The sequence below is a fragment of the Semicossyphus pulcher genome, unplaced genomic scaffold (assembly GCF_022749685.1).
Source record: "Semicossyphus pulcher isolate SPU_LCO1_2020_fin unplaced genomic scaffold, fSemPul1.0.p SCAF_7, whole genome shotgun sequence".
NCBI lineage: Eukaryota > Metazoa > Chordata > Actinopteri > Labriformes > Labridae > Semicossyphus > Semicossyphus pulcher.
In genome coordinates, this window is record NW_027211748.1 from 17,367,846 (window position 1) to 17,383,196 (window position 15,351).

Sequence of the window (15,351 nt, forward strand, 5' to 3'; positions counted from 1 at the left end):
TCAAGGTGAAAACATCTTTGGTTTGGTGTTTCTCCTTTCTTTCTTTAGCTGTTTGAAACTGTCTAGTGCTTGCAGCAACAACACCTTTGTCCTAAGTGAAAACATCGTTGGATGACTCTCTGGCAGGTTGTGTCAATTGTTGCACTCATAGAAAATATCTCAGTGCTACATAAGCACTTGTTGTCTTCGACAATCCCCATCTGCACAGCAGCTTAGAGACACTGTTTTTTACATGCATAGAGGTGGAGAGAGTGGAGGCAAAAGGCCTCCATTCATGCTGCTCTGGCTGTGTTTTAGTAGATATGGCATGGCTGTATAAGATCCTGCGGCTTGTGTCTTCACAGAGGCCTGTCAGCAAACATGCCGCCAGCGTCTGCCTGCAGCGCTGTTTGTCTCTGAGGCCACGATCTGCACACGTCACTCAAAGTAAAGATCCTCCATTCAACAGGATGAATAACTGATTCAGTCCTGCAGAGCGCGGACATTCAGTGTGTGAACAAACCGCTTTTGTCCACCTAAAGGATACTGGATTTTATAAGAATCCATTCTTCATTGGTCCCTGGCACTTTCATAATAAAGCGTGGGCATGCAGCTACAGTCCAGAGAGGAGCAATTGTGATATTCTGGCATTTTAGAGACTTAAACTGAAGCTTGCAGCTGTCATTCAAAAGAAAGAGGTAGAATTGTTGTAATAATAAACTCCTTACCATCTTTATTGCATTAAATCCAACAGAACAGAATATAATAAGCTTTTCAACAATGTTTAAGCAGTATCAACAGTTTTCCACATTTTCCATTCATTCAGTACACAAGCACACATTCATAGAAACACACTCCAACATACTGTTTAACATAAAGTGAGATACTTTAAGATGTGACCACCAAGTGGTTAAAAGGTAGGTCTGATGATGCGCTGTATTTTTCTTCTTGTCAGGAAAAAAATAAAACCTGCAATAAAATGTTCCTATAATACAAACGTGGTCCTTGAACGCATCTTATTCATCTGTTCCACATACATATGATGACACAAACCAGCAAAACCATTTCACTGGATTATTTTGAGTTAATATGACATGCTTAACTCTTAACAATACTGTTGCACATCCAAATCTCTGGCTGAAAATAGTCCCTTACAAATGCACATTTTGCTCTTCTTTGACTTACATTTAAAAAATTTCCCAGCTGTTTTTCCAAATTATTTAGCATTTTTGAGAATAAAACTGAATATCTTTGACATCCTACTGTATATAAATATACCACATATGGATGTCAGAGGACTAAAAACACATTGCTGGTTTTGTCAACATTCACTGACATTAAGAAAAATATAGAACATCTTATCCTTTAAATAAAAATGTAAAAAAAAGAATGATGTGCAATAAAAGAAAATAAAGACAACATGCAACAACAGAAAATTCAAGCAATAAACCAGATTCAAGACATAAATGTAAATGAACACAGTACTTGTATTTCGTAAGACAATAAAATATCTTTGTGTTATGAATATTGGCACATTTTTAGACATACATAATCAAGTAAACGTGAGGATCTCACTGGTTAAATGTACAAGATTGGTGTAAACGTTTGCATTTATTTCCAGTAAATGCAACACAAGACTCAAGCACTTTACCGATTGCACTTTTCGTTCATTATAGAGTCGATGTTGCTGCACAGTACAGGGAGAGATGTTTGCTGCAAAGCTCCTGCAGAAAGTACTTGAAAAGGAACTTCAAGCCCTGAAAAGGAAGAAAAGTGTAAACTGTAAATGCAAATAAAATGATGCCTCTTAAATCTCATATTCCCATTTATCTTAAATACAATCTCATATATGATCAACTACTTTATTTTTTTTAGGGTTCAAGTGTTTAAACACACAAAGTGCAACAGAAATACTCGTACCTTGTTACTCGACAGTTGCGTGTCTGAACGTACACTCCTGTGTATGTGATATCACATCTCACTACGTTGTTGGTGAAGTCCGACTCCAGCACGTGGAAATTTGGATTAACAGTAACCTGCAAAAATCATAAATAAAAACTGTTGGAGCAGCTCTGCAGGCGGGTCCGGTTAATAAATCTTCATGTTAAGAAGAAAGAGTTTCATATGACAGACCTTTAAGATGTAGTTCCCTGGCGGCACGTCAGTGATGTCGATCCACTGGCAGTCGATGTTTGCAGCGTAGATGTCGTGGCATCCCGGGCTCAGTCCCTGAAAACACATCCCAAACACCCCCAGTGTGTTTAAAGCTTTGATTCGGGCTCTTTAGGCGGCTTTGACTAATATTTTCCAACAAGGCAGCAAATGAGGCAGATGTGAGTTTTAGTGATACAAACAGTTCTTTAGAAACAAAGCTGTTACGTGACACCGGCACTGAACAAAGCAGCACAAAGCCAGAATCACAGAGCCAGACAACAGATAGAATAAATATTCCCATGTCCTCAGGATGTTTTTTTTTTCTTATTGGCATACATGGAGTAGTAATAAAAACATTTCCCAGAAGCGGATATGGAGGATTTGCAAAGAACTCCAAAACAAAATAACTGTGAAACTCTGTGTCTCTCTACCTCCACTGTAGTTTGTTGGACTTAGATAAAAATGTCTCCTTCTTCTGCAGAAACTACAAACCAAATACTGAAAAAGAATCCTACGTACTCCACCATTTTACATGTCAAAGTCAATGTATGACCGATAGTCAGAGGTGTGGCGTTTGATAGACTAAGCAGGGAGAGTCTAATTTACTGACTTACCTTTTTAGCTGCATTATAGAAAGTGTGAGATCCGATATCTAGGATCTTAACCAATACCAGAGAGTAAAAACCAGGATATCTTAGGCCTGTGATGCCCAGACATTGTCCATTCAAAAATATGTCTCTCATGAATCCTTGACCCTTATACCCTGGGACGGCCACAACAATTTAATAAATGCAAATTAGCTAATTGGCTCTTAGCTCATTTTTCGATTTCCAAGAGGCATAATCAACAAGCATTGAAATTGCCTAAATCCTGCTGGATGTACAGCAAACAAATCTTTAATAACAGAAGCCTAACGTGCAGTTGTACTACTTTTTTTTTATACAAAGGTCAGTTTACTTTGATACTGACACGATAGCTGATTAAACAGAATGTTCCACATCAACTGCAGTAAACAACCAAGATGGCTTGCCAGTAACAGTGCTCTCTGTACAGTCGTCTTCTGGAAAAGATCATCATATCAAACATGCCCCATTTTAGATTAACGCTTGTGATTGGCCCGACTCGTGCCAGGTCCGCTGGAAATCTGTCTGAACTGGAGAGAAACCAGACATCTGCCCGTGCAAATAAAAACATGAGCTCACAGAGTCGTCTGGTTCCCGGTCTACATCATCATCGACAGTTTGTTAAACACCCAACAGTTTAAACACTAATTATTGAAAGGACCACGCCACACTTACTTCAGTATATTACATCTCCTCTTTAATTTAAAGCTGTTTACCTGACAAGGTTTTAGCCCTGACTGGGAACTGTCATACCTGGTGTGAAAAAACAACATTAGCAAGATGCTGAGTTGTACAAATTGAATATTTAAGTCCTCCAGGTGAGTCTGTGATTGGTTCTAATTCCTCATCCTGATTTCTCAGTGGGATGACCTGATAATCCTGTAGAAATTATATAAAACATTTACCTTACATACTGTAAAAGAGTGCATTACCTGTGTGTGAGACGTGCAGGCGTAGCGCCGCCTGAATCCAGGGTCACAGCCCGTATCCTCCAGGCAGAAACTGGCCTTGTGTCCCTCTGCAACTTTCCGTCCAGAGACGGTGTCCAGCAGGTCGTAGTTACTGAAGGCGTCCATGCTGTGGAAATGTCTGAGACATAGAACAGAACAGAAAAGAATAAGAGATCATTAGTTGGGGCTCAAACAGGGGGCAGGAAGGCCTTTAAGACCAAGAATCAATATTTTAAAGTGACTTTTGAGGGTGTGATGTGACTTTTGACGAGTGAACTCACTGGTGACAGCTGTGCCAGTCCCACTGATATCTGGGTTTGACCGGCAGGAAGTCAGTAGTGCCCGCGTTCTTCACTTTCTGGGGGAACCGCAAGAGGACTCTGAAGTCGATGTCTCTCACGCCGGGTCCATAGGCCGACCTTGGATAGATGACAGGGGAAAGGGCATAAGCCGCTTTGGAAAGTACTGCTGGCTGAGCTCCCGGGGGTTAGTTTTGTTAAAGTGCAAAAGGTTTGTTCCAGTGTGCTGAATGCTTTTGGGAAAATCAACCCAGAACATTTACGCGTTGGCAGGACATCATGTTGAAGAATCACTGCTCCATTATAAGATCAAACAGGTTTTCTAACTCTATCAACAGAGCAGATATCCTTACACATTTAAAAATTAGACACAGTTACACAAAAACAACTCCAAGTTCTGCTAAAAAAACTAAATGAAACTTGAAGACCAGTGAAAACAAAGGAAGTGTCGGCGTGTGTGTTCGTGTGTGTCTCAGTGTCTGCGTACTGAAAGAGTGAATCACTCTTGGCAGAACAGGTTACCTGGCCAGACAGTTTTCCTCAGCGGCACAGCGGAGCGCGTACATCTGCATGCGCTGAATATAAGCACCTGCTTGGATGGCGTATGGGTCCGGCACCAAGTCTGGTAGTCCTGGGAGAGGAGATTAAAGGGACAATGCAAGTTTTTAAATGTGTTTTTTAAATTGTGATACATTAATGGTGCCAGAAATCCTGCTGAGAAAGACAGCACTGAAACAGACTTCAGTCTCCAGGCTGAAAATGAGAGCAGCTGTTTGTGTTTGTTGGCATAATTCAAAGTGTTTTACATTCTTGAGCTGTAGTCTGGGATCCAAAGCCCAAATAAGATGTTTTTCATACTTGTCATTCAGTTTTTTTTCCTTCTCTGTGTGTTAGAAATGAGGCCGGGAAACTGACACTAAAATATTCATACAACAAGCTGATTTAAAACACCACATGTATTTAATTTCTGATGATTTTGACTGTGTAGGTTTATCATAATTAATGCACCACTGGACCATCATGTTGGTTTAAGGTGACTTATACAGTGCAAACGAAGAAGGCTTATTCTATATGATTAACACACTTAACTCACCATTCTGGAAATATCTCGTTCCATATCCTGTGCCAGGCGGAAGGCGCGTGCGGGCCGCTGGCCTCCCTCTTGTGGGATACATGTTGTAGAAAACAGAATTCCTGTGGTTTTTAGACGGGTTTCGAGGGTCGTCGTTAACCATGTCCTGTCCATTAGCAGCAGCCTCGTTTGTGACATCCTCACTGGGCGCAGGGAAATGAGCAGCAGCATCAGATTCCCTTTCCTGAGTAGTGGTGGAATGTGCTGGGATGGATTGATCCGTCTGCGCGGGTAGTCTGGAGATAGCCTCTGGCACCGCGCGTAATTGTTGGTAAGGGGCACCGGGTCCTGGATCTCCTCCTCGGGTGTGTAGAGCAGTAGCATCAGCACCTCCTCTCCTGCCATGAAAATCTGTAAAACTCCCCACTACAGAGGAGTTAATGGGGTGTTCAGGGATTACGCGTGGTGCGCTTTGATAACCTGCAGCTCCTGTTAAGTAAGGGCGCTCAGGCTGCCGTCTGGCTCCAGACGCACGGCCATTAGAAGGCGCGTACTGTCTCACATCGGGTCCTGGCGCAACATAACCGGGCTCAGTCCTGAACTGTCTGGACTCAGTCTGTCCAGTTCTAACAAACGTCGCTCCTCTGTGCGCTCCTGGTATCTGGCTCCTGGTTCCATCTCTCCTGCTGCTCACATAAACCCTCGACTGGCTTCTGGACCGAACCGGAGTCTGGTACTCCAATCCAGTGCTCATTAAACTGTGAACCTGCCCGTTGTTCTCCCACTGGATCCGGTGCCTCCAGGGGCCAGCTGTGCGCTGCTGCTGCCCAAAGATGAGAGGAAATAGTCCTTGGAAAAAGTATAAAAATAAAAGAGACCATCTCGCCATGGCAGAAGAATAATAAGAAAATAAACCCCTCCTGTAAATCAACGGTAAAGCAGATGATGAGATGAATCGCGCGCACAGATGTAGCTCTGAGGAGAATGGATGAGTGCGCTCTGAGCTCCTCTCACACAGAGCAACATATCAGGTCTCAGGAGGACAAGTGGAGAGGAGAGGAGGGCTGCAGCCTTTTTCTGGTCGTTTATCGAATTCAGCCCAGTTACCAACGCAAAGTCAAAGTTTCTAACAAGAAAATTTAACCCTTGCCTCGCCGTTGTAAAGTTCCGTTACATGAGCCTTACACAAGGACGTTTGCTTAGTAAACTTTACGCACGGGTGTGAACTGAAGTCATCTGAATGTTACCGTTCAGGCTGGTTATTTTCTAGGAACCAGTTGGACAAGTAGAGGAAAGGTTACCTGTTGAAAAAAGTCTCTACTTTTAGACTCTCAATATGCTCAAATATAAAACAATTAGCCTAAAATCGCGCTTAGAAAACACCAAATAGTGCAACTGTTTCATTATATTTATGTCTTTCAAGTGCCACACAGTTCACCAACGTTAATAAACAGATTTCAGATGGTGGTTTTTAACCAAATCTATGGAAAGCACATTTGGAGAGGCTGCCTATAGTGCGGCACTAAACCTCCACCACACGGCGGCAGGCTGCGTCTGTGTTTCCATCCTGCAGTCACAGCTGCTCTCCCCGAGCCTTTCATCATCCATCCTGACAGAATCTGCAAGTCCACGAAGAAAGAAAGGTTTTATTGTTGTTGTATATGAAGTTGTTTCTGAACATTTGAATCAAGAGTTTATGATCATTATAATTTCAAATTATAACATTATATTCCACAGGAGCAAACTCCCTGCTGTACCTCAAATCTGTACTTAAAGCTCCTGAGGAGTTTTTAGCAGGTTATGAAATGGACTGAAATTAACACTGATGCCTCAGTACGAGCTACAGAAGCAAACAAAACCATCAGTGACAAGCTTGACTATATCTTTATAGTTATTTTTAATGCCTGTAACTACTGCCGGGAGCAGGTGTCAAACGAGGCGATTAACTATGTGCTGCCAAATCAGCCTTTTTTCCATATTTTTTTTACGGCAAAGATTGACAGCGAGTGATTTGTTTGAATGTAAAAAGAGATTTTTTTTTTGTTGAAAAACACTTCTTACACATGTGCAGGACAAAATCAGCAAAGAGAAAAGAGGTACCACTTTGTCCACAGGGGGCGCCAAACACAAACCAAAGGTACTGCAAGAAGATAAGCAACACTAGCATGAAGTATTCTGTTCCATTGTAGGTGTGTGCTTGATCTAGTTATTTGAACAGGTGTGACGAAAGATGTATTAAAGGGGAAAGTGGGGCCTATCGAGGCTGCATAGAGTGCAGATTCTTTGCCACCAAGTACACAAATCAAACTCTCTAATGTGCAGACTGCTTGTTGATCAATGTGACTTTTACATTCAACTAGACTTTTTCAATTTCAAAATATGATCTTTTTTTAAAGACAAGAAACACACCCTGTTGAATAGAGGAGTCCCACAGAGCTCAGTATTTGTCACCTCTCAAATGAAGAGCCAAATAGGGCATCAGAAGTGTGAGCCTGTGTGCTTTTCTATTTTTAGCCTCAGAAACCTTCCCCTGGTCCAAAGTCTGCCCCGCCTGCTCTCCCCTGCTGCCGTCCAGATTTATAAGAGCCGCAGATCCTCGGCACTGGTTTGGCACAAGACTTCCCGAGCAGGACATGTAAGCCACAAAATTTAGCCAGTAAGTATTAATGTTGAATTGAGTCTTTCTTGTGTGTCTGACGTGAAAGTAAACAAATCACAACAAATGTTGCCACAAAAACTAATCTTTACTGTAAGTTAGAAGTGTTTGGAAATAAAATCAACAGTTTGTGGTTGTTTTCTTGGTACACCTTCAGCAGCAGCAGCAGCAGCAGATCTTTCCCCGTGTGAAAGACTAATTCTGTTACGCTTTGAATATATCTTATCCCATGAATCTAGGTGTCCAGGGCTGCTCACAGCTTTGCTTCTTGTGAGGTTAAAGGAAGATGATGGTCTTAAAAAAACTTCCCACACAAGGAATATACCTGTTGTCTTCCCCTGAGGCCTCACACTGCCAGTCTGAGGAGTTTACACCATAATGATAGATCCAGAGGGTTTACCACAGAGCATGGGGAGACAATGCAGGTGAGACGCTGAACATAATGTGTGAAACAATGACAATGATTACTCTCTGTTGTGTGACACTCTCCCGATATGTCTGAGTTTTTAATAAAAGTTGTTAAACAGCTGATTTAAAATAGAAATGTCTAATAAATGATGCATTAGAAGTTATTTGACGAGCGCAGGGATCCTCAGGTTTCCTGTGACATACGTCTTGCTTAACGCTGATTAACCTTTGCCAGTAATCAATGCTGCCAGCTCTCCTCACGTTTCAGCTTCGAGCAACCTGTTTCTGTATTCACGTTTGGTCGATCTGCACGTGACAAAGTATATGTTGAAATTGCTTAATATGTGAGCTATTAAAAAGTGTCTCTTAAGCACTGCCAAGAACCGTGACCCAGATACCCCCTGGTGTGAAGGCTTAGCTGCTTCTGTGTCTACAACAAGAGTCATCTTATGTATTTTATTGGCCCAATATCAATCACAGACAGTAACTCATTTATCTTAACGACAAACTGTTTTACTGCACTGTAGAACTTAATTTATTAATTTATGTGTGACAGAAAACTAGATAAAGCCAATTTGATGTATATGAGTCAGACACATCCAAAAGTTAATTAAAAAAATCTTAGTGTGTGTTAGAAGTTAGCTTTTAGTCTTATCTGCTTGAATGTGTTTTATTTAAAGGGGGCTATAAGTGTAATTTAATTTAACATTGGAAGTTTATTTGTAAGACAAATATACAATTAACAATAGAGAACATTTTAGCCACATTAATAAAGCAGTTAAACTAAAAAAAAAAAAAAGTAAAAAAAAAAAAAAAAGGCAAATAAAGATAAAGAATAAGTTAAGTAGCATAGAGCTACTAGAACTTTCTAAACTAAATTATTTATAAAACTTTATGAATCCGCTGTTTGACCTTTGAGATCAATGTCTTCTCTCTTGCTGTAATGAGCTGTCACAGAGGACAGGAGAGGCGCTGCTCAGTCGGTGGTGTGAACCTTTACCGTGTGGATGAATCAGCACCACATGTCGCTTATTCCTCCGTTACCGCAGACCGATCATGTACCTGTTACATAATCAGTCGCTCTGTGGCCTTTAAAAGACTGAATCAGTGTTAAACAAGCCAACTTGTCTTTTTATCATAACATGGGAAACACTTTAACTCCCTCTATTTAGTGATTATAAACGTTAATTACATGGTTATAACACACTATAATGAAGTCGTAAGTCCCAGAATTAGAGGCTGGTAAGAGATGATTATATTGTAAAGAACTGTTATATTATTTATTTATTTATAATAATATTTATTAATAGGAGAAATAAAAACTGTTGGCAAATACTGCATATTAATAAACACTTATAATGTCCTTATAGCTGCTTACTACTACATTATAATGTGTTATAAAGTATTTATTAAATGTCTACATGGTTCTTATAAAAGTAAAATGTTACCATAAAAAGTGAGTTGAGTTGTTCACACATGTTCAGTCACAGTGTGTCATTCATTCAGTGCTATAACACAACTGTCCACATGCCTCGGGGGTCCTCACTCACTCACACAGGGGGAGTCATTCAGCATGTGACAACCGCCCGTCTCCTGTGTCCCGGCCTCTCCACCCTAATATGGACACCCCAGCTGTACTTTTTGGGGTTGCAATGGCGGCGGGTGACGTGGGTGCACATGACACCCCTCGCGGTGGTGCTGTGTTGGGACCGGCCCCTGACTCAGAGCGCATGGTGGGTGTGTGCACTCGTTAAATATATTCCCCTGACACCCCCGGCACTTAGCCTAAATATAAACTGACGGAGCAGCCGGCCCCTGCTCCAGGCCAACTGTTGGCATGTAAGGACTCCCAGAAACGCATCACAAGACCCTGAACACCCCCAACACACCCTCTGTGGCTGTGCAGGGGCCTGGGACGGAGCTGGAGTGTGTACAATGTGAGGCGACGCAGTTTCAGACTATATGACTCTAAAGGCTTATAGATATTAAATATATGGCCCCGAGTATAAATCCTTTATGTTTTAGTCATCACTACCGGTCAGATTCAAATCATTCGTTTTATAGTTAGAAACAAGAAATACGACCGTCAAGGTCACGATATAATTCCCTGAGCCTTTGATCTTGCAGTAACAATAAAAGTAACAATAAAAGTAAAACTTTACCGCTCCTCGTCTCATTTGTGTGATCACTGTGTTGGCTCAGTGTAGAGAGATGTAGATGACCTTTCAAAGGACTTTCAATCTTTTGGATAACCTGCAAGAAAGGGAGAAAAAGCTGAGTGACCGGATTTAAAGAGAGAGACTTTTTTTCCCTCCTAAATTCAGCAAAGCTACAGGCCAGAATATAGAGAGGTTTTGTCATGTTGCTGGATGTGCCGTTAGCACAGCAGGGCAGCATTTTGGACACATAAAGCGTCTCCTGCGGCTGACTCTGATCTTAATGCTTTTGACTTGGACATTCGTCTCCTGATAAATGCTCTTCATATGTTGAAAATGACTTGTTTCTGAGTTCATTCAGACACACATTGATGAGCTTGGATTTTAGCCTTTCGTCTTCAAGATTCAAGATATTTATTGCCACTCCAGTTATACAAGTATAATATGTGTGAAATTCTCTAGCCGGGGGGCTCCATTTAAAAAGGGGTACGTATTCAATATAAAATAAAATATATATAACAAAATAGGGAAGCGGTACTAAAAATGAAATAAGAAAATTGGAGGAAAAAAAGGAAAACGTACATTTCGAGCTAAATATATACGTCTAAGGCCAAAAAATACATTTAAGGCTCAGGCAGAAATATGAAAAAACAAAACAAACGTATCAAACGTAGCTAAGCACCAGGTAACCTTAAATAACCCCCCAAAGATTAACATAAATAACCAAAACAGTTAGATGTTATCTCACAGAAAATATGAAACAACATCCAAGGATGTTTAGAAAAACGTATCTTTATCTTAATCTTAGGTCAGAGTGAGACTATTATCAAAGTTATATAGATGTATTGATAAACATAAATAAAAATGTCCACAGAGGATGTCCTAAGGATTACTTGACCCACATAAAAAAGCTCTGTGACAATGAAATCACCTTTATTTGTTCTTCCTGTGCAGTAAAACTGTTCAGTTATTGTCTTGTAGAGGAAATCATTCTCTATTACTGCGTTTGTGACCACTTTTATTAAGGCTGTAAATCTAATGTGTGACAGAGAGTCTCATTCAAGAGCGGCAGGATATTATCAAGCATCAATGTTGTGCTGTAAAATGTGAGGTCTGTGATTGTGAACATGACCTTCATGTGAACTTGTGTGTGTGTGTGTGTGTGTGTGAGAAGTTTGAGAACAAAACACAGGAGACATAAAGTGGATTCAGTTGTTTCGTTTAGTTGCAAGACACAAAAATCTGTCGTCCCAGTGGGCCTTTTATACTTTCACGTACAACAAGACCAAATCTGTTGCTGATGTTCGACACTGGGCGGTCCAGAGGTGGCTTATCTTTTAAAAAAAAAGTTACAGTTATACAAAACACAACGCTTCTGCCATTAGTTCTTCATAAGTTACAGGATTAACTATTTACAAATCAGGCCAGAAGAACAGAACTGGGGTCACAAATGATATTTACAAGTCTATACACAGATCCGATGTCATCCCCGTCCTGCTGTGGAGAGAGAGGAGGGAAGTTACTACCACTGAATGAAACAGTTATTAATAATGTTTCAGTTACAATATGCTTCAGTTGATTTACCTATAAGTTGTTGAGCAGGGAGTTCTGAACGCTTTCATACACTTGGCTGTAGATTTCCTCCTTTGATGTCATCCCGTCAAGGTATTCTGTTCAGGAAAAGATGGATTAAAAGGGAATTACAGTCACTGATCTCAATGGTTGGAAGTTGAATCTTTGTTCTGAAGGATTGATGGCAGTATTGTGCTTTTATTTTGACGTCAGGGATGTTGAAAGATAGAAAGAGCAATGTATGCATAAGAGTTTGCTGGTGTTTGGAATTAGCTTAACGTACTTATTCTGTCACAGTTGTTCTCCATCTCCTTCCTGTGTTTCAAGTACATGGGCCAGACGTGGCCGTCGAACAGGTCAGGGGGGTCAGGGACTGTGTATGTCCTTGTACTGAAGAAACACAATCAATCAAGTCAGATTATAGTCTGTAATATCTCCCCCAACACTTGGGTGGAATCTTTCAAAGTCACTCCAAGAGTGTGTTACCTTCTCCTCTTCTTGCACTCCTCATAAGGAATGGAAATGTAGAAACATTTGTCATAGGTGTCAATAAGGGGCCTGCGGAGGGGAAGCAGAGGCTCAGGTTAGTTAAAAGGTCAAAAGGACTGTAGGTGAAATTTTAGAGCAACTGCAAAACGAGCAAAAAGGGCAAGATGACCCACTGGTAGTTGTAGATGAGGAAGCCCTCTACAATGAGAATATGGATCCCCTTCTCCCCCGAGTCGGCCTCCTCGGCTTCAGGTGACAGGCTGACACCGTGCGAGCGTGCGAACTTGACCGGGTTCTCCTGCCAGCCTTTCACAGTGTTCACCATGGCCTCCATGTCCAGAGCGGTGATCACTGATACACAACAGGGAGAGAAAAGAGAAGAGCGGCCTTCACCACACATGCAGCAAACCCTCCTCACTGATGTGCTTTAACACACATCAGTCACGAGTAGTGAATGTCTGAAGCATTCACAGAATATGTGATTGATAGAGAATCATTAGGTTTACGATTGATTGGTTACCAAACTAGAGAAATGTGCAGGAAAGAAAGAGTACATTACTGCATGGTTTTCCTACAGGAAATCCATTCTTACCATCCCACTGTCTAAAGCCGTCCTCCCCGACTTCTATTTGATCGGGTTTCTGAAATAACAGTCACCAATAAAACATTGCTGCAACCTAGTAACCAGCCGGAGCTGATGGCACCTGGACAGGACAAGTCAAGGCCTCGTCTCCACCTAAAGGAGCGCGCGGTGAAATTTCTCGGTGCGGCTAGTGATGCGTTTTTGAGATATGAGTTGAGATAACTTAAGACAAAATTTTCTCTACATAACTTCTTTTGAGATTATGCGGATAATTTCGCCTAACTTTGACAACTTTGTGCGGTTCTAGAAGAAATCCATGATGTATTGCTTCATCAGTTAAGCATCCGACATGAGATGAAACAAGGACATCAAGTCCTTATTTAAAAAACAAATGATGATCGATGGTCAATAGACCTTATCTGGCCCTGAATGCAGCACGAAAATTTTGATGTGTTAGAGATAAAATCTTCTGGCTTCTTTTAAGCCAAATGATGTTAATGATCATGCACAAAGGTTGGTTGCAGAATTTGCAACATGATTGGAAGAATTCTTGACTTTAAATGGGGACGTTCAGCCCATTGATTGGCTGTCCAGGAGACAATCAGCCAGATGTATTACTAGGCTACTGAGATGACAGGACATCTGCAGGTCAGACTGGCGGGAAACAAAATGTCCTCAAGGACAAATTTTATGTAATTTAATCTATTACAAATGATACTTACCTTAAGTTAGTATTAATACATTAGAAAAAGGTGATGTAGCTTTAAACTTAGCATAGATTGCTTACAATAAGCTTCAAGGATCAAAAGAACAGTGACTTTAATTCATCTTACCTTGAAAAAGTCATCCTGATGCACCACACAACAGTTGGGTAATGTCTTTAGAAGTCTATTTGTCAAAGTGGTCTTCCCACCGTTGGTCACTCTGAAATCAGAAACGTGTCACACCACACACATTAGTTACAATTCAGATTTGAATTGCTATGGAGATAAAAAAATGAATACTTTTAAATGAGACTTACCCTCCAATGCCAATGATGAACTTCATTTTTACTTGTTTTGTATTGGTCACCTCTGGAATTCAGTAAATAAAAGAAGGGAACCCAGCCAAAGCAAACAGTCTGTCAAAGGCTTCTACTAAGAACCTTTCCTTCTCCTCCGCCACAGATGTCCCCCCCTTTTACTACTTCATTGATAGACAATCTCTCTGCCGGGCATTTAAAGGATTTAGCCGCAGCGTCACAGCCTCTCACACTCTCTGCCCCCTTGTCCTGCAGCCAATCAGCCGACTCTTTACAGCTGTGCTGCACCAATGAGGAGGACGAGGACGTGGGCGCCTCACATTTGTATGAAAGTAGATCCTAAATTTTCCACCTGCTGTCAGTAGTCCGTGAACGCTTGCCAAGCAAATGCACGACAAATCCCACAGCTAACGGAGTTCTAGGAAGATAATAGAGAAATATGTGACGCGGCTAAGGTGTGAAACACTAAATTAATTCTCTCTTTGGAGAGAGCCGCAGTCGCATGTGGAGTCTCAGAGAGCTACAATAGACTGGTGAAACTAAAAAGTGAAGTCACATCTTAATTCCTACTTTGATATACGTTTGGTTTAAGTTACTTAAACTCTTAAAGGACAAAAAGTAGGACATGTTTAAGGCCACATGCTGCTTATCAGAAGGGAGTAATTATCTTAAAGCTGTATGCACAGGAGGCAAGGGCTGCAAATAGTGCATTCATTGAAACGGAAAATGGCAGAGCACAAAAGTCACATCCTGTTACTGAACATCTGCATCACAGCTTGCAGAAAAAACTGATTATTCTGGCTTTTTAGAGGGAAAAGTTTCCATGCTTAGACAGCTCCGGTCGGGTGAAAACCAGAAGCACTATATTTAGTCGGCTGTTGTGTGTGTGTGTGCGTGTCTGCTGCGTCACGCATATTTCTGATGCAACCAGCTAGAGTGCGTCTCCACCAGCCATGTGACAGCAGGGTCTCGAGCCCCGGCTATAGGTCTGATAACTTAAGCGCCCGCTGCTTATCATCCCTGTTTGTTACACACCTCTGGATGTGTGCGGTCTGACCTTGTGATTATTGTGTTTGTACAGTATTTGAGCAGCTACAACCGCTCTGATTCTGTTACTGTAAGTGTGGAAGAGGTGAACTTTGAAACCCAGTATCAGAGCACGTGGTTTCATGTTCAGTGTTTCATGTTTCACCGACAATCCTGATGGAGATGTTATTTCTGTTGACACCATGTGATAATATGTTTACGTCTTATATCAGAGGTGATTGGCAGCTTTGATGTGCTGTAAAGGATTGATATTTGTGAACATGAACTGTTGCATTGTGAAGAAGAAGAATTTGGGATTACAAAACTGTCCCATATAGACTGACACATGTAGGGCACCAAAGC

At 41.3% G+C, this 15,351-nt stretch overlaps 2 protein-coding genes across 4 annotated transcripts; both read right to left on the reverse strand.

The window, feature by feature from the left end:
- Window positions 1-1,680: 1,680 nt before the first annotated feature.
- LOC138611814 (protein-lysine 6-oxidase-like) lies at window positions 1,681-5,966 on the reverse strand. Its single transcript, XM_069685057.1, has 8 exons — window positions 5,663-5,966; window positions 5,099-5,503; window positions 4,528-4,636; window positions 3,988-4,125; window positions 3,689-3,845; window positions 2,113-2,208; window positions 1,900-2,015; window positions 1,681-1,736 (listed from the first exon to the last, which is right to left on the reverse strand). Exons 1-8 carry the CDS (start codon window positions 5,964-5,966, stop codon window positions 1,730-1,732), a joined length of 1,332 nt encoding a protein of 443 aa, XP_069541158.1. The 3' UTR covers window positions 1,681-1,729.
- Window positions 5,967-11,506: 5,540 nt separating this feature from the next.
- On the reverse strand, window positions 11,507-14,114 carry LOC138611419 (nicotinamide riboside kinase 2-like). 3 transcript variants are annotated; one of them, XM_069684512.1, is made up of 8 exons: window positions 13,963-14,114; window positions 13,775-13,865; window positions 12,951-12,999; window positions 12,532-12,709; window positions 12,356-12,427; window positions 12,153-12,259; window positions 11,882-11,967; window positions 11,507-11,791 (listed from the first exon to the last, which is right to left on the reverse strand). In XM_069684512.1, exons 1-7 carry the CDS (start codon window positions 13,986-13,988, stop codon window positions 11,882-11,884), a joined length of 609 nt encoding a protein of 202 aa, XP_069540613.1. In that variant the 5' UTR covers window positions 13,989-14,114; the 3' UTR covers window positions 11,507-11,791. The 3 variants fall into 3 exon arrangements, with proteins under 3 accessions (XP_069540613.1, XP_069540612.1, XP_069540614.1); XM_069684511.1 differs by having other exon boundaries at window positions 11,507-11,794; XM_069684513.1 differs by lacking the exons at window positions 12,951-12,999; window positions 13,963-14,114 and having other exon boundaries at window positions 11,507-11,794; window positions 13,775-13,864.
- Between the last annotated feature and the right edge of the window lie 1,237 nt (window positions 14,115-15,351).